The sequence below is a fragment of the Erythrolamprus reginae genome, chromosome 1 (assembly GCF_031021105.1).
Source record: "Erythrolamprus reginae isolate rEryReg1 chromosome 1, rEryReg1.hap1, whole genome shotgun sequence".
Taxonomy (NCBI): Eukaryota; Metazoa; Chordata; class Lepidosauria; order Squamata; family Dipsadidae; genus Erythrolamprus; species Erythrolamprus reginae.
In genome coordinates, this window is record NC_091950.1 from 50,237,052 (window position 1) to 50,257,233 (window position 20,182).

Consider the following 20,182-nt stretch of genomic DNA (forward strand, 5'->3'; position numbering starts at 1 on the left):
AAAAACCAACCCCTCCCAAACCAACCCCCCAAAATTATGGTACAGTGGTACCTCTACTTAAGAACTTAATCCGTTCCATGACCAGGTTCTTAAGTAGAAAAGTTCATAAGTAGAAGCAATTTTTCCTGTAGGAATCAATGTAAAAGTGAATAATGCGTGCAAACCTATTAGGAAAATCCAAAACTTTAAGGCTTAAAAAAAAAAAAGCAGCGAGCGAAGGAAGCGGCGGGCGAGAAGGGATTTTCCCCATTTCACTGCCAAAATGTGTCTGTGGGAGCTATGGCCATCTATCGCTCACTGCCTCCTCCTGCCAGAAACCCATGGGGGGGGCAAAGCTGGGTATGTGGAAGGGTAGAACTTTTGGCTCCTGGACGGGCAGAAGAGCCCGGAGCTGTCGCCTTCCTGCCCGGCTGCCTTGCCTGTCTCTCCCCCCCCTTGGCCAACAGCACCCGTCCCGCCCGCTCTAAGAGCTGTGCCAATGCCGCCCAGGAGCCGCCGCTGCCAGGACGGATTGGCACGTAGGGGGCTCACCTGTTGGGGGCGATGGCGGTCATGGAATAGATGCTGGTAAAGATGGTGGCAACGCGCGCCACCCAGTCTCTAGTCTCCCTGGTCCGCTCCCGGCCTCTAGCCACCTCCCCCGCACGGCCCGAGAACTTCATCTCGGCCGTTTCTTCTGAGAGTGTCCCACTGCCTTCTTTCCTGGGCGCGGAGATGATGCCCCCCCGCCACCTCCTCTCTGCCGGGCTCTCTCTGCTTCCCTCCCATCCACCCCTGCCCCCACCTTCCTTCAAAGGAGGCAAGGGGAGACTTGACGGAATGCCTGGCAGCTTTATTTCAATTCTTCTGTGCGGAAGATCCCAGGTGTTTCTTTCAGGAGACTAAAAAGTCCTCGCCTTCCGGGCTTCGAGATAAAGTCCCCTATCAAAGGGGAAGGGAGGCTGGGTGGGGGGAAAAAAAAACCCTTTGGAGTCTGCAATGCCAAATGATCCAGGATTTCCTGGGATGGTTGCCACTCCAAGTGATTAACAAGCCCCATCCAAGGCCAGGGATGAAATGTTTCCTTGCTGCTAAAATCCCCTCTCGCCCGCTGCTTCCTCTGCTTAAGAGTAAATGCATCAGAAGGAATGGTGGGCATGGTAGCAGTTGAGTAGTTATAACAAATTAATGAACAAAGATCCTGGATTGGGGTGGGTTCTGGCTTACCTCGCTGCCGGTTCACTTCCTTACATGCTATGCCTAATGCTTAAAATCAAGCTTCTGCGCATGCGCACAAGCAGAAATCAGCTTCTGTGTGTGCGCAGAAGTGAAAAACAAGATGGTGCCGCCTACGCTGCCAGTTTGGGGGCATGTCCAGCCAGCCGTCACTGCCGGTTTGGTGAGTGTGGGAGGAAATTCCTGCTACCGGTTCTATAGAACCAGTCCAAACTGGCAGGAACCTACCTCTGTCCTGGATCCAAATTTTGTAGGCTGGAATAAGGCTAGAATCCAAAATGTCTACCTTAGTTGGGTTTAGAGCCAAAGACACAATCTGTGGACCATATAAGGATCCCTGAATACATCAAGGGAAAGACAAAATCATGATTTTTGGCCTATTGTGCTTCAAAGACTGAGGTTAGAATGATGCATATACACTGCTCAAAAAAATAAAGGGAACACTTAAACAACACAGTATAATTCCAAGTAAATCAAACTTCTGTGAAATCTAACTTTCTACTTAGGAAGCAACACTGATTGACAATCAATTTCACATGTTGTGCACATTTAACTTTGTACAGAACAAAGTATTCAGAGAATATTTCATTCACTCAGATCCAAGATGTGTTATTTGAATGTTCCGTTTATTTTTTTGAGCAGTATATTTAATAAGTAAGTAATTTTCTAACTCCCACTGACTTTCTGATTAAATTCTAAACAAGAAATGAAACCTTCTACCTATATATTCCTGTTTTAATTTTATGGGGAAATTGCCTTCGGTTACTTTTTAAATGTGGGGGTTTTTTTATATAAAAGTTGTGCTTCTTAATAAACTATACAATGGTTAAGAAAGATTGCATTGGGTTGTCACACTTGGTGGACACCAAGTAAGGTTTACGAACCAGAACGTGAGGTTGGAAGAACACAAACCAGTCTGTGCTGTTTTCTGATGGCGTGGAAAGGGGCAGAAGAAGCATAGCTATGGGATATACAGGAGTGGTATTTTAAAGTGGCACTAAACTTTTTTCAGTTGAACTGGAAAGGTTTTTTTTTAAAGTGTATTTAGAAGAAGGTAATGGATAACTACCTCCAAACAGTTGCAAAGTAAACAAGATGGATGTGTCCATGTAGTTACTGTATGTGAGTTAGGCAAGTTAGCATTTCTCAGGCCAAATACTGTGCGGATATTCAAAGAGGCAAACAAATCTATTAATCTATGGAAAGGACATAGGGCTTAAGGCACTGTAAAGTGCAAGAAGACTACCCATTGCCATTCCAGGAAATCACAATCAATGGCTTCATTTTGGCTTCATTCACAACTGCAGTAAACAGTCTTTTGTAACTGAGCCATGCTTATGAGATTTCTGCCAAGTCCTCATTTACCTAGGAGTCATGTGAAGCCCTATGAAGTCACGAGATCTGGGATTCACTGCCAAATCCTGGTACACGAGCCTGACATCATGTGGCATTACCTCACCAATTTTACTTAATCTTTAAAACACCAAGCAGCGTCAGATCTGGTTTCTACCTGCATGGGAGACCAACAGAAATGAGCACAGGTAGTCCTTGACTTATGACTGGTGGCTTAGCAACTGTCCAAAGATATAATAGACCTCTCTGGAGGTATTTATTGACCCAGTTCTGAAGGCCAGGCCTCCACCCACAGTCCACATGACCAGGTGTTTGGCATTTTAAAACTATTTGCGGTGTCCTACAGTCATGTAACATCTTTATTTATTTATTTATTATTTATTATTTATTTTATTAATCAGATTTGTATGCCGCCCCTCTCCATAGACTCGGGGCGGCTAACAACAATAATAATACAATGTAAACAAATCTAATATTTAAGTTAATTTAAAAAACCCCAATTTAAGAAACCAATCTTACAATGCTTTTGCTAAAAACTGACATTTACTTCCGTTTTTTGGCAAAACCAGCCCCATTGATTTTCTCAATGACTGCTGCAATAAGGGGTTGGAAAAGTGGGCGGATCGTGTGGGTGACTTGTTTTATGACCATCACAACTATAAAGATGATGGGCAGGCTATAAGTTGAAAACTACCTATATAAAGTCTAAGGCTAGTCCAATGCTTCTTTTCTTCTTTATTAACCCAAAGCCTCTTTTTTATTTAAATTTTGCTGTTATGATTGGATAATGAATTCATAGAAACATAGATGTCTGACGGCAGAAAAAGACCTCCTGGTCCATCTAGCCTGCCCTTATACTATTTTCTGTATTTTATCTTACAATGGATATATGTTTATCCCAGGCATGTTTAAATTCAGTTACTGTGGATTTACCAACCACGTCTGCTGGAAGTTTGTTCCAAGGATCTACTACTCTTTCAGTAAAATAATATTTTCTCATGTTGCTTTTGATCTTTCCCCCAACTAACTTCAGATTGTGTCCCCTTGTTCTTGTGTTCACTTTTCTATTAAAAACACTTCCCTCCTGGACCTTATTTAACCCTTTAATATATTTAAATGTTTTGATCATGTCCCCCCTTTTCCTTCTGTCCTCCAGACTATACAGATTGAGTTCATTAAGTCTTTCCTGATACGTTTTATGCTTAAGACCTTCCACCATTCTTGTAGCCCGTCTTTGGACCCATTCAATTTTGTCAATATCTTTTTGTAGGTGAGGTCTCCAGAACTGAACACAGTATTCCAAATGTGGTCTCACCAGCATTCTATATAGCGGGATCATAATCTCCCTCTTTCTGCTTGTTATACCTCTAGATATGCAGCCAAGCATCCTACTTGCTTTCCCTACCGCCTGACTGCACTGTTCATGTCTTGTTATTCCCAAGAAAGCCCCATCTTTTCTAATTTTGAGTAATTTACTCAAAGAGTGAGCTACACTAAATGAAGAAAGCAGTTTCTACAGGTGACCAGCATGTTAAAAGAGGCAAAATGTTGAAAGTGGCATCACAGTCCCAGCCACAAACCTTTTGTCCGTGCAATGCTACATTTGTCCCTTTTTGATCCCTGGCTCCCATGGACACTGCTGACTAAGCCACTTCTGTATTGTTGCCAAGAAAACGAAAGGGAAATGCTCGTGTAATTCCCAGGAGCTGAGCTTGATTCCAGGAAGATCCTACCTCAATCTTTTCAGCCTACAACCCAAATTCTGAAATGGTTAGCCAGCAGCCGTATGAGAATCCAGGGTGACTCAAAAGCCACATAGCCTACCAGTGTGTTTAGAAATGTGAGTTTTTGGATTATAGCTTACATGTTCAAACATTGCCGTTCTGTTGGTGGTCTGACTGTATTTGACTGGTATTCTTTATTATATAAAGTCTAACTATACAATAATTACAAATAATACATAAATTAGCACTTGGGTTTGAGTAATACCTCTTTGCTCAATTCAAGTAAACAAAGTGCTCTGAAGATAATAGTGAAACAAGTACTGATAATAGCCCTTAGCCCAGCTGTAAACAGTTGGCTGCCCAGATTTATTAAGGTCACGTTGCTTGGAGTAAAGCAGGGTTTTTTTAAAAAAACAACAACACGGGATATGGAAAAATATGGTACAAGCATATTTCCCACATTAAGAAAACTAATAATGATCAGAATCGACATAAAAAAACTTTAAAAAATGGAAAACTGCTAGGCATTTTTAAAGGTTTTGTGTATATCACAGCAGGCAATCCTTTGTGGGGATAACAGGTAAGAATATCAGAATTTTTTATTCTTTCCCTCTTTCTAAAACACTTTAGTATCTGCTGACCATCCCTGTATGTGCAATTTAAACTAAGAAACAATTCCCTGCTGCAGCGCAACATATTGTTACTTGAAACTGCATGCCTACATTTGAAGTTGTGGGGAATAAGATTAAGCGACCTATCCAAACCACAGCTGTGCAGGCCAAGGGTTGTTAACAGAGAAATCTTACAAGCAGTGCAACTGCCCCTAAATGAGATTGGAAATATCCTTTCCTATCTCTCAGCATCAGTTCTTTTCCATAAAACAGTTAAGCTAAGCAACACTTTTACTCATTCCTCCCCCCCCCCACCAAGGATTACTCATGTTAGTACCAGAAATCTGTGGAGCAGGTAACTTCATCAGTAACCACAAAGGACAATACACTGATAAAATGTGATGTAACCAAAGCCTCAGGGATTACTGGATGTGTGTAGTTCTTTTCTTGAAGAGGAGGGGGGATGAAAATAGCCCACAGATATTTAGAAGCATTGTCTGGGAATCCCACTATTATTCCTCTTGCTCAGCCCACCCACCAAGTCCAAATGATTTACAAATCACAATCCTTTCCCCTTAACAAATCTACCCAACACTGCTGTGCATGAGGATATCTTTGGCTCTTTCTTTACACGTCTACATAGTCAGTCTAGGATAATAGTATCAAACCCTAGAAGTCTTATCCCCCCCCCCCCAAATCACTGTGTCTTTGAAAATCACTTATAGTGCAACATAGAAGTTGGAATTGCAAGTTTAGAAATTAAGTACCTCTCCACTTTTACAATTCCAACTTCTATGTTGCATGATAAGTGGGTTTCAAAGACGTAGTGATTCCAGAATTCTTAGTTGCATAAACTTTCCTTGAATGGGAAGGGAGAAAGTTTTGGGGACTCTATTTCATTTTTAAGCCTCCGCAGAGTTCAAAAAACAGTGGTTAAACTCTCACAAAATAAAATCAATATTTGGTTTAAGTGTAAACTGACTGTGATTTGTGACCCATTGTTTATATGACTCAGGGTGCTGTGTAAAGTTCTACTTGAATTAAGAAACTATGGTTAAAACAAACAATGGCTTAGCGCAATGGGACAAACCTTTAAAAGCTCATGTCACAAAATTCCAAAAAATGTCTCCCCCACCATATCCAGAGGTGATGTCACGTATCCTGTCTTCCGAGGTGGATAAACCTGCATATTTCCTAATTGGGGGCTGGCAGATGAATCAAAACCCTCCATCTTATCAGAAGGCAAACTGGGGCAGGCTGTTCATGCCAGATCACCTGGTTGTGCCCCCCCCCCCAAAAGGCAGTGGCAGAACTCCTTCACATCTATACATCCATCAAGGCATCTCCTCCGCTTACAAGTGCCTTCTGATCACACCAGTTTGGGAGCAATTTCCTCAAATCAAAGGTCTGAGCTTCCCTGGAAATGTTCCTCAAAGCTTTTATAAGTGGCCGCTAGTCCACAAGAAATATAGGTACAGTAGTGTTTTCTCAAGGTGGGTGGGTCCCTTCCGTGCTATTTCTCCCCCACAGGTTTTCGTACACTGTGCACCGAGATATTATATGTCCAATCACATCTATTCTATTCTAATCCAAGCTCAGAAAGTTGCTCACCTCTGGAGCCTTAATCTCCTTCCCTTTTCAGTTAGAAAGATCCAAATGAGGCATACTTTTATTCAATCATCTTTATTAATAATGTTATAAAAAGCTCATAAAAAACAGGTATTTTACAAAAAAAAAAGAGAGAAAAGAAGCTCAATATATCACCAGCTCAGAAATCACATAAATAGACTTGTGGGGTGTTTCTTTTCTTTTTTTGTTTTGTTTTTGTGCTTTCCTCAAAAAATAAAAAACCAAAAACCCAAACCCGGCAATTCTAAGCATCTCCCAATTTCAGACTCGGTTTCCTGGCGTTCCAAAACCATTTCGAAACCGGTCATCATAAAGAAACGCTAGAACTCCCAGCCAAGGGTTTTGGTTTTTTTTTTTTTTGCTAGGAGAGCGGAGAGGAGGAGAAAAATAAAGAGAGAAAACACACACCGCTTTGGGCACGCGAAACTTTCTCTCCGACAGATCCACGTGCACGGCGGAAGACCGTTCCCATCGGAAACACCCGCGCACACGTACACCCGAAGCCCGCACGTGCACGCACACGCTCAGCAACAGGCCCTCCAAAAAAACAAAAAAAAACCAACCCAGGAAGCGCGTCCACTCCCCCCCCCCCCACGCAAGAGAGAGAGAGGGAGAGAGATCTGTTCCCGGGTTTCACGCACGCGATCAGGAAACTGCACGTGGAAACGGATGTCAATAACAAATGCTGGGCAAATCAACATGATTTGAATAATAACGTCTCGCACGACCAACTCCCACCGGAGCCTCTCGGGAGTTACGGAAAGAGGCGGGAAAGGAGAAGCCGGAGCAGTCCGCGCTGCCTCTTTCCCCTTCCCTCCGCCGAGGGAGTCTTCCTTCCTTCCTTACACCTGGACGACGACGGTGCTGGGCCCGGCCCGGAGGCCGCTCTTGTACTGGTCGAGCCAGCGCCTGAGTTCGGAGATCTTGTAGCCCTCGGGGCCCCGGCCGCCCTGATATATCACCTTCCGCTCCTGGATGATGTAGATGCGCTCGAAGTAGGCCCCGTAGGCGGCGCTCGAAGCGTTGTCCATCGTGTCCACGGCCAGCGGGCAGCCCGGCGCGCCTTCCTTCATCAGCTGAGCGGCGCGCAGCCGGTCCTGCAAGCACCGGTGCTTGGGGATGTCGTAGGCGGCGTCCGAGCTGACCCAGCCGTCGGAAGGGTGCGCCTCCTCGATGTAGACCAGCAAGAAGTCGGCGACGTCCACGAAGCGCGTGGCCAGGCGCTCGAAAGCGCGCAGGCGCGCCATGAAGGGCGGTCAGGTGCAGCTGCCGAAGTTGAGGATCAGCGGCCTCTTGCCCCGGGCGTAGTCCAGGATGCGCAGCCGCGTGCGCCCGTCCAGCTGCACGACCTCCGGGTTGGGCGCCGCCGCGCCGACGTGCGCCGCTTTGAAAAAGTCCAGCTTCTGCCCGTGCCACACGGCCTTGAGCGACTCCAGCGTGAACATGCGGTTTGAGTCCGAGACGCAGAGCGGAGGGTCGTCCGGCGGGCAGGCCGTCCCGTCGTCGCTCGCCTCGCCGTCCTCGGCCGCCAACTCTTGCGCCTCGCCGGATGCCGCCGCCAGCAAGAGTTTCTTGCGGATGCAGAGGAAATCCAGCAGCCAGAGCATCACCGCGGTCGCGAGGAAGCGGGGCAGGAGGAGCACGCCGGCGGCCACCTGGCTGAGCGCTTGCAAGGTTTGGGCGCCCACGGAGTGGAGCATCGCCGCGGCAGGAGTGGTGGCAGCTCCGCTGGGCGCCCACGCTGTGGTCCCGAGCCTCCCTCACTCCCACCGCTCCTCTGGGCGCCTCAGCTGATGAGATCCCGCTTCTCCTTAAACCCATTTTATAGTCGGGGATTTAAATGAAAAAAAAAAAGTGACTCCACCTCCGGCCGGAACCCGCCTCCTTTGGAACCTGAGCCCGGGGATTACCTACCCCTCCACTCCAATGACCTAAAAATATACTGGCCAAGAGAAGGGGAAGGAGAGGCGCTGAGGGGAGGTGGGTGGGGTGGGGGGAAGCGGACCGAGGCTTTGGAGCAGAAGAGACGGGGGACGACGACGACGTGCCACGGCGCAGGGAAACGGCCCCGCTCGGGCCAGGCAAGCTTTAGGGCAGTATTTCCCAACCTTGGCAACTTGAAGCTACTTGGGCTTCAACTCCCAGAATTCCCCAGCCAGCATTCGCTGGCTGGGGAATTCTGGGAGTTGAAGCCCAAGTAGCTTCAAGTTGCCAAGGTTGGGAAACACTGCTTTAGGGCACGTCCGGGTCTTTCCTCAGGCAGTTCGGGCGTGCCGGGAATAACCGACGCAACAGGCGCCCTTCTCCTCCTCCTGCAACATTGCTCACTTGGGTGTAAACACGAGGAACGAGCTGAGGTAATCAATGGGACGCTCGGGACGAGGACTGGCTCCCGCGCCGACCGATACCGGGTCCCCTCCCCTTTCCCCAAACACCCTCAGGCGACTAGTCGCCCCTTTTCTTGCCTCCTTTTTCCCGCGCTCTCCACTCCCTCCCCCCCTACTGGGATGGAAAGGAGCGAAATCCTTCCGAAGAGTCTCTCTCCTCTCCCCCCCCCGCAAAACCAGGTGCGCGCAAACGCCTCAGAAAGTGAACCTCTCACAGCGAGCGCCGCCGCCGCCGCCAAACTTCTGTCTTAAGTCTCGGAAGAACCTCGAGGGTTGCCTCAGCTCGCCCGCCTAGCGCGAGAAGCGTTTGGCTGGTCGGTTTAAAAAACAAAACAAAACTACCACAAAAGTACCTGGCTCCGTTTTTTCTCCGCTTGGGAAACGGGACGTCTTTCCCCTTCCGGCTTTGGGGTTCGCGGCGCGGAAGGCTGGAAGGCTGCTAACTAGCCGTCGTTATCACGGGGACCAAGGAGTTAACGCTATGGGTTGGTGACCTCGTCTCGGAGTTACCTCGCTGGTTAAACCTGTTGACCGCGCCGGAATCGACGGCGAGGCTTTAAACGCGCGAGTTTAAAGTTTCGCTTCCGGCAGCGGCCGCTAGAGGTAGCTGTTGGCCGAAGGGTCAGGTCGGTAGATCGAAGCGCCCCCCACCCTCCGCGCGGCTACGCTCCCGTTTCTAACCCGATTGGAGAATATTTGGAAATTTAGCAGCGCCAGAAACCAAAGGTGTTCACTAATTCCATCCCCGAGGGCGTAAAAGTTCAATATGGTATATATGAAAATGGAAGGAACCGCGCCGTCTGAAATTAGGAGTCCTTAAACAGCTTTAGGATTCATTTGTTAATACAGGCACATTGCATACAATCGCACACTTTCGCCTTACATTAGAAGTCTGTTCCAAGGGGGGGGGGGGACCGTGTTTATGCTGGATCTTAAGCAGAAGTCTTTCACCTGCTAGCATAGCTGGAGATGCCTTCAGTAAACTATTAACACAACTAAGATCTCTCATGCCATCATCAACAAATTAATGTTACGCAACAGGACTTTCACTGTGGTTTTGCTCGGTACAATGCTTTGAAAATGATTTAGAAGCATGTTTTGAACCGTGCGCAAGCACCTCCCTGCTCTTTATTAAAGGAGCCCGTTCTTTTTCAAGCTTCTGTGCGAAGCCTGAAAAAATAGACCTGGCGCTTTAAAGCTTGCCTTCATGAACCCAGCCCTAAAGTAGCCGCAACTTTTAAAGGCTCCAATAGAAACCTTTAAAACGGATATCAAACTTTGGTAACTCGTGCCGAGTCTTCGGAGAGGGGAGGCATACAAATCTAATAAATTATTATTAAAATTATTATAAGACTTGTGGGATTAAAGTTAAAGCATGGCTGGCTAAGGAATTCTGGGAGTTGAAGTCCACAAGTCTTAAACTTGCCAAGTTTGAAGACCCTTGCACTCCTAATCCTTAACCCAGGGGTCTTCAAACTTGACAGCTTTAAGACTAGTGGACTTCAACTCCGATAATTCCTCCTTCAGTCATGATTCCTCCTTCAGTCATAATTCCTCCTTCAATTCCTCCTTCAGAAGGCTTTTTGCCCAATCCCCTCCCCACAAAAATTGGGTGGGCAAAGGGTGTGTGGAGCTGCAGGATGGCAAAAATGCCCCTTTTTTTGTGAAAAATGGGCTGTTTTTCACCCATTTTTTTCCACAAAAATCAAGGTATTTTTGCCTTCCCCCAGTTGCCAAAGTTGGACGTCCCTGGTTTAAAATATAAGGCAGCTTTGATAGTATATGAGAGGTCTTGTGTTTGGGTATGTTTGAATCATGGCTTTGGAGAGGGGCGGCATACAAATCTAATAAATTAATAATAACAATAATAATAATAATAATAATAATAATAATAATAATAATAATAATAATACTAAAATATCTTTTGAATGGTGTTGGTTCTGTTATGTAAGATAAATTTTGGATAGTGTTATACTGCATATTGGATTTAACATCCATCTGTTGTATAATAAAATACACCAACCGAAAAAGAACCAAACCTGAATGGAGGAGCTTCACATTTTTCTAATAACTTAGTGGTTGTAAAATGTTGAGGGAGAATTGTAGTTCTTGGGTAGTTATCAAGGATAGCCCCTTGTAGAGTGCATTGCTGTAGTCCAAATGGGAAGTGTCCAGGGTGTGAGTGACCCTGATCAAACTGGGTTAAATGACCAAAAGCCACACAATTTGAATATGTAGCCCTAAACTGCATTTCTGGGTTCAACTACCAGATTGGGATTGTAAGAATATGGATAGCCAGTGGATGGCAGCAAAGCAATACAAAAATGTATTTAAAACATATAGCTTCCCATCTTATTTAGCATAATCTTGAGCATAATTTTATGAAGAAAAATAAAAGCATGATAAAAGCATAAGAACAAGGGGACACAATCTGAAGTTAGTTGGGGGAAAGATCAAAAGCAACGTGAGAAAATATTATTTCACTGAAAGAACAGTAGATCCTTGGAACAAACTTCCAGCAGACGTGGTTGGTAAATCCACAGTAACTGAATTTAAACGCCTGGGATAAACATATATCCATAGTATAAGGGCAGACTAGATGGACCATGAGGTCTTTTTTCTGCCGTCAGTCTTCTATGTTTCTATAAACATCAGTATACTCATAAAACGAACCCTTTGCTCCTATTAAGAGGTGGTGTGGGTTTTTAATTTCAGTTTTAATTTGAGAATTTTTCCAGTAACCCTAGAAATGAGACAGTTCCATATTTCAAAATAGGGAATAAAGTAGATTTAAGTAGCTTGGCTACATCTCTCTTAATCTCTAGTGGTTAGCTGTGCTGGGAAGCCTGAGAATTGAAGTCCAGAATATCTGAAAGGCCCTAGATTGCCTATCCCTGATCTGAGGATCCCAAAAACAAAAGCCAAAAACGCCCCCTACAGTTACAAAGTAAATTAAAACCCCGAAAGTGGGCAAATCCAGCAGTTTCTGGAAATCTGGTAGTGGAAATTTTAGTAGCTTCAAAGAACTGGCAAATGCCATCTCTGGCTGGCCTGAGAATGGGGAGGGAATGGAGATTTTGCAGTAAATTGCCCTGCCGTGCCCATAACACCACGCCCACCAAGCCAGGCCACACCCACTGTAGTAAAAAAAAAATGGATTTCACCACTGCTCCAAAGCTGGAGATTTTAATTTACTTTCAATCACCCAATCAGTTTTCTGGAGACCCTGGAGATCAGTGAATGTTCGTACATTACTGAGCACTTGGCTTTGGAGACTATTGATGACAAGAGGACCATTAAATACAAGAGAGTGAATATGTTCAAGGAAATAAAGCAGCATTTCTCAACCTTGGCACTTTAAGATAGGTGGCCTTCAACTCCCAGAATTCACTTTTAGGGCTCCATCAGACTAGAATTTTTATTATTGTTTATTTTATATACTTATTTACATCCCATCTTTATTATTTTTACAAATAACTCAATAGCATTAGCATTTAGACTTCTATACCGCTTCACAGTGCTTTACAGCCCTCTCTAAGTGGTTTACAGAGAGTCAGCCTATTGCCCCCAGCAATCTGGGCCCTCTTTACCGACCTTGGAAGGACGGAAGGCTGAGTCAACCTTGAGCCTGGTGAGATTGGATCTGCCAAACTGCTGGCAACTGGTGATCAGCAGAAGTAGCTTGCAGTACTGCACTCTAAGCGCTGCACCACTGAGGCTCAAGGCAGCAAGCATATCCAGCACATCTTCCTTCTCCTATTTCCCCCACAGCAAGGACCCTGTGAAATGACTTCGGCTGAGAGAGAATGACTGGCCCAAGGTCACCAGCTGGCTCTCATGACTAAAGTGGGACTAGAACAGAGGTGGGCTGCTAAGGTGGAACGGTGACATGTGCTCGCCCCTGTGGCTCAGTGCTAGCAGAGTCCAGCTCAATTCTGCTGCACCTGGGCAGGTAGAGAAATTGTGGGTGGACATTCTGGGAGTTAAGAGTTCACCCATCTTAAAGTGGCCAAGGTTGAGAAACCCGGGAAAAGAGCAATATAGTATATCTACAACTTTTAAGATTTTGTAGTTTAGGGGGAGTAGGAAAGTTGAGCAAGAAATTATGAAATAGCTACAAGCAATTACACCAGAGGTCTTCAAACTTGGCAACTTTAAGACTTGTGGACTTCAACTCCCAGAGTTCTCCAGCCAGCTATGCTGGAGTTGAACTCCACAAATCTTAAAGTTGCCAAGTTTGAAGACCTCTGAATTACAGTATGGTATTAATGTCAAGAAAGATATTAGGTCAGGAGATGTTTTGCATTTCACTTTCCATAATAGGACCCTAAACCACCAAGGAAACACAATGGTGGAAAATTCAGGATAGACAAGGAAATGTTGCTTCATACAGCACATATTTCAACCATGGAATTTACCATTTCAAGAGATGATAGCAGGAACATTTCAAAGTTTGTGTATGTGTGTGTTAAACATGTTCATGACAATTGCTCCTGGAATGGCTCATTGTTGTGCGTCAGTACATTATCTTTAATATTGTGAGAAGATCCCACTTTATACAAATCAGAAGAGAATGCCAGGAGATTGCACTCCTAACCTGCTTGTGGACTTTCCAGAAACATTTTATTGGCCACTTTAGACAAATAAAGCTGGCCCGGATCACCTATGGAAAAATCCGATACTTTACTATGCACTTTGTGAAGAAAAGGAGCTTTTCTTTGTTATCTTTCCCCACAACTTACTATACTTTATGCATCTCTATTTATGTCCTTCAGTTTTCAAAAAAGATCTAAGGCACCCTCGACTTTACAACTTTTCATCGTAAATGAATTTAATGTTCTTTGATGTTCAATAGTTTCTCCCTTGGTTGTTGGTATTGTTTTTGAACTTTGATTGTTTTTCTCTTTCATAACTCTCTTACCTTTGTAACTTTATGGTGTTTAATCTGAAATACCAAGTATGAGCAAGAGTAATTAGGGTTTGCCTCCCTGGAATATGCATTGGGTCTCTTTAGTGCTAGGATCCTGCAATCACTTCAGATCGTACCGAATGCAGCTGCGAGAGCAATCATGGGCTTCCCAAGGTATGCCCATGTTACACCAACACTTTGCAGTCTGCATTGGTTGCCGATCAATTTACGGTCACAATTCAAAGTGTTGGTTATGACCTATAAAGCCCTTCATGGCATCGGACCAGAATATCTCCGGGACTGCCTTCTGCCGCACGAATCCTAGCGACTGGTCCCACAGAGTTGGCCTTCTCCGGGTCCCGTCGACTAAACAATGTCATTTGGCGGGACCCAGGAGAAGAGCCTGACCCTCTGGAACCAGCTCCCCCCAGATATCAGAGTTGCCCCCACCCTCCTTGCCTTTCGCAAGCTCCTTAAAACCCACCTCTGTCATCAGGCATGGGGGAATTGAAATTTCCCCTTCCCCTTAAGCTTAAAGAATTTATACATGGTATGCTTGTATGTATGATTGGTTCTTTAAATTGGGATTTTTTAGATTATTTTTAATATTAGATTTGTTCACATTGTCTTTTTTATTTTATTGTATGCCGCCCCGAGTCTTCAGAGAGGGTCGGCATACAAATCTAATAAATACAAATACAAATCACACACAAATTTGATGTTTCTATCCTTAAAACCATTCATACATCCACGTTTCTTATTCAAGAAGTATAGACTGGAAAGAGCATAGAACATGTACTGTAATGTATTTGTGGTTGCGACCTTGCCACCTGATCTTAATTCCTTAACAACAAGTGGTTGTGCTATATTTTGTAATTTCACGTTGAATTGAGCAATGTGAAATGGAACGTGCCCATAACAGAATTTTAACCTTGGAAGAAATTTCAGTTACTGCTCTTACCAAGCATATGGATCAAAAGGGATTGAGCCTCAATTGCTTAGGCAGTTATTTATGCATGCTTAACTTGCTTTTTGGATTTTAGTGGAAATACTCCTAAATAAACTTGCTCTAAGAGTTACTGATATTTTAGATCAACCTTGACTGGGGTTTTTGTGCAAAGTTGAATCCTAAACTTGGCTAGATTTTTGACGTCTAGATTTGATTCATATTTAATGTCAAGCGTTTAGGAAAAATGGCATGAAAACCCTGAAGCCAAGCAATTTTCTGGCCTCTCCATCCATCCCTAAACCTACTGGATTATCCACATGCCTTGAGGGACATATACGTTATATTGGGATAGGGTTTGATATCCAAACATTGAATAGCATAACATCTGTTTTTACTCTTGGCACTTATAAAACCAACCAAATCTGAAGTAAAAGCCTGTTTAAAATGTATATAATGTATAGCCTCTCACACACTGATAATGTTACATAGCACTCAAAGAGCCCTATACTGCTCCACGGAGAATAAATTAGTAATCCTTGCTGGAACATAACATTGCAATAAAAGAAAAAGAATACTTTTGAGAGGTAGAGATGATGGTCCCTCTTCGTAGGGTCAATTAAAACTCATACAAAGGGAGCAGCCCCCTGAGAAATGCTCACAATCTAGATCTTTGCCTGTTTAGTAATCCTGCCTATTTTGAACATTCAAAGCAAGTACATTGGCATTCTTCCATTTCAAACTTCTAATCACATAATTTTTCCAGATTCTCATCCCCTCCCTGTTCTCCCCAGTTAGACTGGAGAGAACTGCCGATACAGTTATAACAATAGCAATATAGCCATAGCATTTAGATTTGTATACCTATTCCCAGGGCTTTACAGCCCTCTCTAAGTGATTTACAGAGTGTAAGTATATTGCCCCCAACAATCTGGCTCCTCATTTTACCAGCCTTGGAAGGATGGAAATCTGAGTCAACCTTGAGTCTACTGAGATTTGATCTGCCAAACTGCTGGCAGCTGGTGATCAGCAGAAGCATCTTGCAGTACTGCAGTTTAACCACTGTGCCACCGAGGCTCTATGTTATGTTACTTGGGAAGCCCTGACCCTCCCATTATGATTAGATTTAATTTTCTGTTATTCCTGGCTGTTAGCCATTTTACCTAGAATCAATAAAAAGTGCCATTTTGGAAGGTCACAAGTTTTTTTCTTTAAAAAATGTTCTGGTTAAACTCTGAAAACCTGTTGTCATTGATTTTAGGATTGTCTTCCTTGTACTGCAGATGAAGAACTCTCCAAAATACAATTCCTCCTCCTCCTCCACCACCAGGTTAGAACAGAATTCTAACTTTTTTGTACCATGAATTCGTTTGCGAGTCTGTGAAACCTATAGACCAGAGGCCATAATGATGTGGTTGCTTACATTTGCTATTGAACAAGAAGTTACATTTCAGTTAGAGGTTAATGAAAATATGATTGCATGTTTTTCCCAATTCTTGGGTGGTAGGGGTGGGGGAACAGTTTTAGAAGATACTTTTTTGTCCGGCCAGCTACATCTTGTGCCAGTGATTGATTAATCATGTACTATCAAGTAATTTTTAACTCCTGGTGACTACATAGATTTTCTGTACGATGATATGTAATTGTTAGCTTTATAGATTAGTATCTTTTCTTTTATGTACACTGAGACCATATGCACCAAAAACAAATTCTTTATGTATCCAATCACACTTGGCCAATAAAGATTTCTGTTCTGTTCTGTTCTATTCTATTCCATTCCATTCTATAGATTCTTTCTATTTACTTTCAAATATTGTAGTTAACAATGTACTTGCATTTCTTCAAGTTATCATGACATATGTTCAGCATTGTTCTATTGCTTAATTCAGAGTTCCCCAACCTTTCCGGCTTTGTGGACTGGTGTGGGCGGAGGGGGGGGGAGAGGGCACATGCTCACCCAATGCTCACGCAAATAGGAATGCACCTGTGCACTCATGTACCACTTATATAGAGCGCTGGTGAGACCACATTTGGAGTACAGTGATCCCCCGCGTTTCGCGATCCCAATCATTGCGAAAGGCTAAATCGCGATTTTTCAACCCGGAAGTCAAAACACCATCTGCGCATGAGCACCCTTTTTTCTATGGCCACGCATGCGTAGATGGCGCCGGGCAGATCAGCTGCTGGGCGGCTTCCCTGGGTCTTCCCCCTCTTGCTGGCGGGAGGGCGAGCGGCGGGCATCAGCGAGGAGTTTCCCCACCGCCCACGCAAACTCCTAGCTGCTGCCGCACCCGCCGCTTGTCTTGTCCGCCCGCCGCTTGTCCGCTGCCTGCCTGCCCGTGTGCCCGCCGCTCGCCCGCCCTTCGCCCGCCCACGCCGTTCGCTCGCGCCGCTTCCCAGCTGAGTCCTGAAGCCAAACGCGGAAGTTCGCTTCAGGACTCAGCTGGGAAGCGGCGCGAGCGAACGGCGTGGGCGGGCGAAGGGCGGGCGAGCGGCAGCGAGGAGTTTGCGTGGGCGGTGGGGAAACCCCAGCGCCGCTTCCCAGCTGAGTCCCGAAGCCAAACGCGGAAGTTCGCCTTTGCCTTCTGGCTTCAGGACTCAGCTGGGAAGCGGCGCGAGCGAATGGCGTGGGCGGGCGAAGGGCGGGCGAGCGGCAGGCGCGCGGGCAGGCAGGCGGCGGACAAGTGGCGGGCGGACAAGACAAGCGGCGTGCGCGGCAGCAGCGAGGAGTTTGCGTGGGCGGCGGGGAAACCCCAATCTTCGGCTCCTCGCTGCTGCGGCGGAAGTAAAAACACCATCTGCGCATGCGCAGATGGTGTTTTTACTTCCGCACCGCTACTTCGCGAAAAACCGATCATTGCGAGGGGTCTTGGAACGGAACCCTCGCGATAATCGGGGGACCACTGTACTGTGTTCAGTTCTGGAGACCTCACCTACAAAAAGATATTGACAAAATTGAACGGGTCCAAAGACGGGCTACAAGAATGGTGGAAGACTTAATGAACTCAATCTGTATAGTCTGGAAGACAGAAGGAAAAGGGGGGACATGATCGAAACATTTAAATATGTTAAAGGGTTAAATAGGGTTCAGGAGGGAAGTGTTTTTAATAGGAAAGTGAACACAAGAACAAGGGGACACAATCTGAAGTTAGTTGGAAAGATCAAAGGCAACATGAGAAAATATTATTTTACTGAAAGAGTAGTAGATCCTTGGAACAAACTTCCAGCAGACGTGGTTGGTAAATCCACAGTAACCGAATTTAAACATGCCTGGGATAAACATAAATCCATTGTAAGATAAAATACAGGAAATAGTATAAGGGCAGACTAGATGGACCATGAGGTCTTTTTCTGCCGTCAGTCTTCTATGTTTCTATGTTTCCACAGCCCGGTTCTGAATGGCTTGTGGCCCAATAGTGGTTCACGGCCCAGGGTTTGGGCACCCTTGGCTTAATTGATAACTAAACTTCCCTATCAGATCAACCTTATTATTCACTAAATTGCAGTATGTCTCCATGGGCCATCTGAATGGAGAGATGAATATCACACAGGAGAATTTAACATTGATGAACATAGCATTACTTTCTTAGCCTCTTTGGATTTAACCAGCCAATCCCTGTGAGTGCTTGACATATAAGTAAAAACAGTTCAATTATTCTCAATTCATTTTGTCCTTGCTTTGTGCAGTAATTATTGAGACTAGAGGACTGGAGAATAGAATGGCCTGGAGGTAATCCTTGAAACGTGAGGTTTGGAGCATTATGCTAATTAAATTTAAACTCCAAAGCCTTTGACTCAGTGGTCCACGACAAACAACTCCTAAAACTCAAATCCTATGGTATCTCAGGAGCCGTCCACAGCTGGATTACAGCATTCCTGTCAAACAGACAACAAGTGGTTAAAATAGGAAGCACCATAACTACCCCTGTCCCTGTTAAAAGCGGTGTCCCCCCAAGGTAACATACTGGAACCAACTCTCTTCATTCTCTACATCAATGACCTTTGTGATCTCATTACAAGCAACTGTGTTCTCTTCGCAGATGATGTAAAACTCTTCAACACCACTGTTAACACAACTACTCTCCAAAAAGACCTAGACTCTGTTTCTGATTGGTCTAACACATGGCAACTCCAAATCTTAACCAGCAAATGCTCTGTCCTACACATCGGCAAAAAGAATCAGAACTCCAAATACAAACTGAATAATCAAATTATCACAGATAACCCCCATTCGGTTAAGGACCACCGAGTACTAATTACAAAAGACCTAAGTGCCAAAGCCCACTGCAACAACATCGCCAAGAAAGCTTCAAGAGTAGTTAATCTAATTCTACATAGCTTCTGCTCTGGAAATCTCACACTACTTACCAGAGCATACAAAACTTTTGCCAGACCCATCCTAAAATACAGCTCATCTGTTTGGAACCCATACTGCATCTCAGACATTAACACCCTCAAAAATGTCCAGAGATACTTCACCAGAAGAGCTCTGCATTCCTCCTCCCGTAACAGAATACTGTATGAAACTAGACTTACAATCCTGGGCCTAGAAAGCTTAGAACTAAGATGCCTTAAACATGATCTAAGTATTGCCCACAAGATTATATGCTGCAATGTCCTGCCTGTCAATGACTACTTCAGCTTCAACCACAACAACACAAGAGCACATAACAGATTCAAGCTCAATATTAACCACTCCAAACTTGACTGTAAAAAATACGACTTTAGTAATAGAGTTGTTGAAGCGTGGAACTCATTACCGGACTCTGTAGTATCATCCCCTAACTCCCAATATTTTACCCTTATGTTGAAATAAAACAAATTACTGCTTCCAGTTCATATGGCATGTCAGAACAGGTTACGTTGATCTATTAATTTCAGTTTGGGGAGGCTTTGTTTTTGTTTGTTTATTTGCACGGCAATGATTTGGGTATGTTTTCTGACTGATTCTCTGTTACCAAAGAGCCAAGAAACTGCAAGCAATTAAATGCTTTGCCATTTATTACTTAGCATCTGACTGGTTCCATTTCTGTGTTCTCTTGTAGGCACATTCTTTCCTGTTCTATACCGGGAAAACCCATCCATCGATGTTTCTTGAGATTTGTATGCGTTTCAGTTTCTATGTTGGTTGTCAGTTGCTGCTAATTTTTAGGGATAGGAGAAATCTATGACTATGTGATGATGGTGTTTTCAGGCATTTGTTGTGTGGTTAGCCTGCCTTATCTTCAGTGCTGAGCAAGACGGGACTTTTTCTTGCAGACAGAAATGAAGCCATAGGCACAGATAAGATTTCCATTATTACAGTGCAGAGAAATCAAGATCTGTATGAGAAACTGTGCTCCAGGGTTTAAATACTAGGCTTTTCCCTCCAGCCCTTCCAACTCAGTGGATACTTGCCTGTTCTCTTA

General features: G+C 44.6%; 1 protein-coding gene and 1 long non-coding RNA gene across 2 annotated transcripts in view; both read right to left on the reverse strand.

Moving 5' to 3' along the window:
- LOC139167582 (uncharacterized) overlaps positions 1 to 20,182 on the reverse strand; it is a 156,280-nt gene that overhangs the window by 18,848 nt on the left and 117,250 nt on the right. The window lies entirely within an intron of this gene.
- Positions 6,571 to 9,003, reverse strand: DIO3 (iodothyronine deiodinase 3). Its single transcript, XM_070752184.1, has one exon. The coding sequence runs from the start codon at positions 8,230 to 8,232 to the stop codon at positions 7,375 to 7,377; it is 858 nt and encodes a 285-aa protein (XP_070608285.1). The 5' UTR covers positions 8,233 to 9,003; the 3' UTR covers positions 6,571 to 7,374.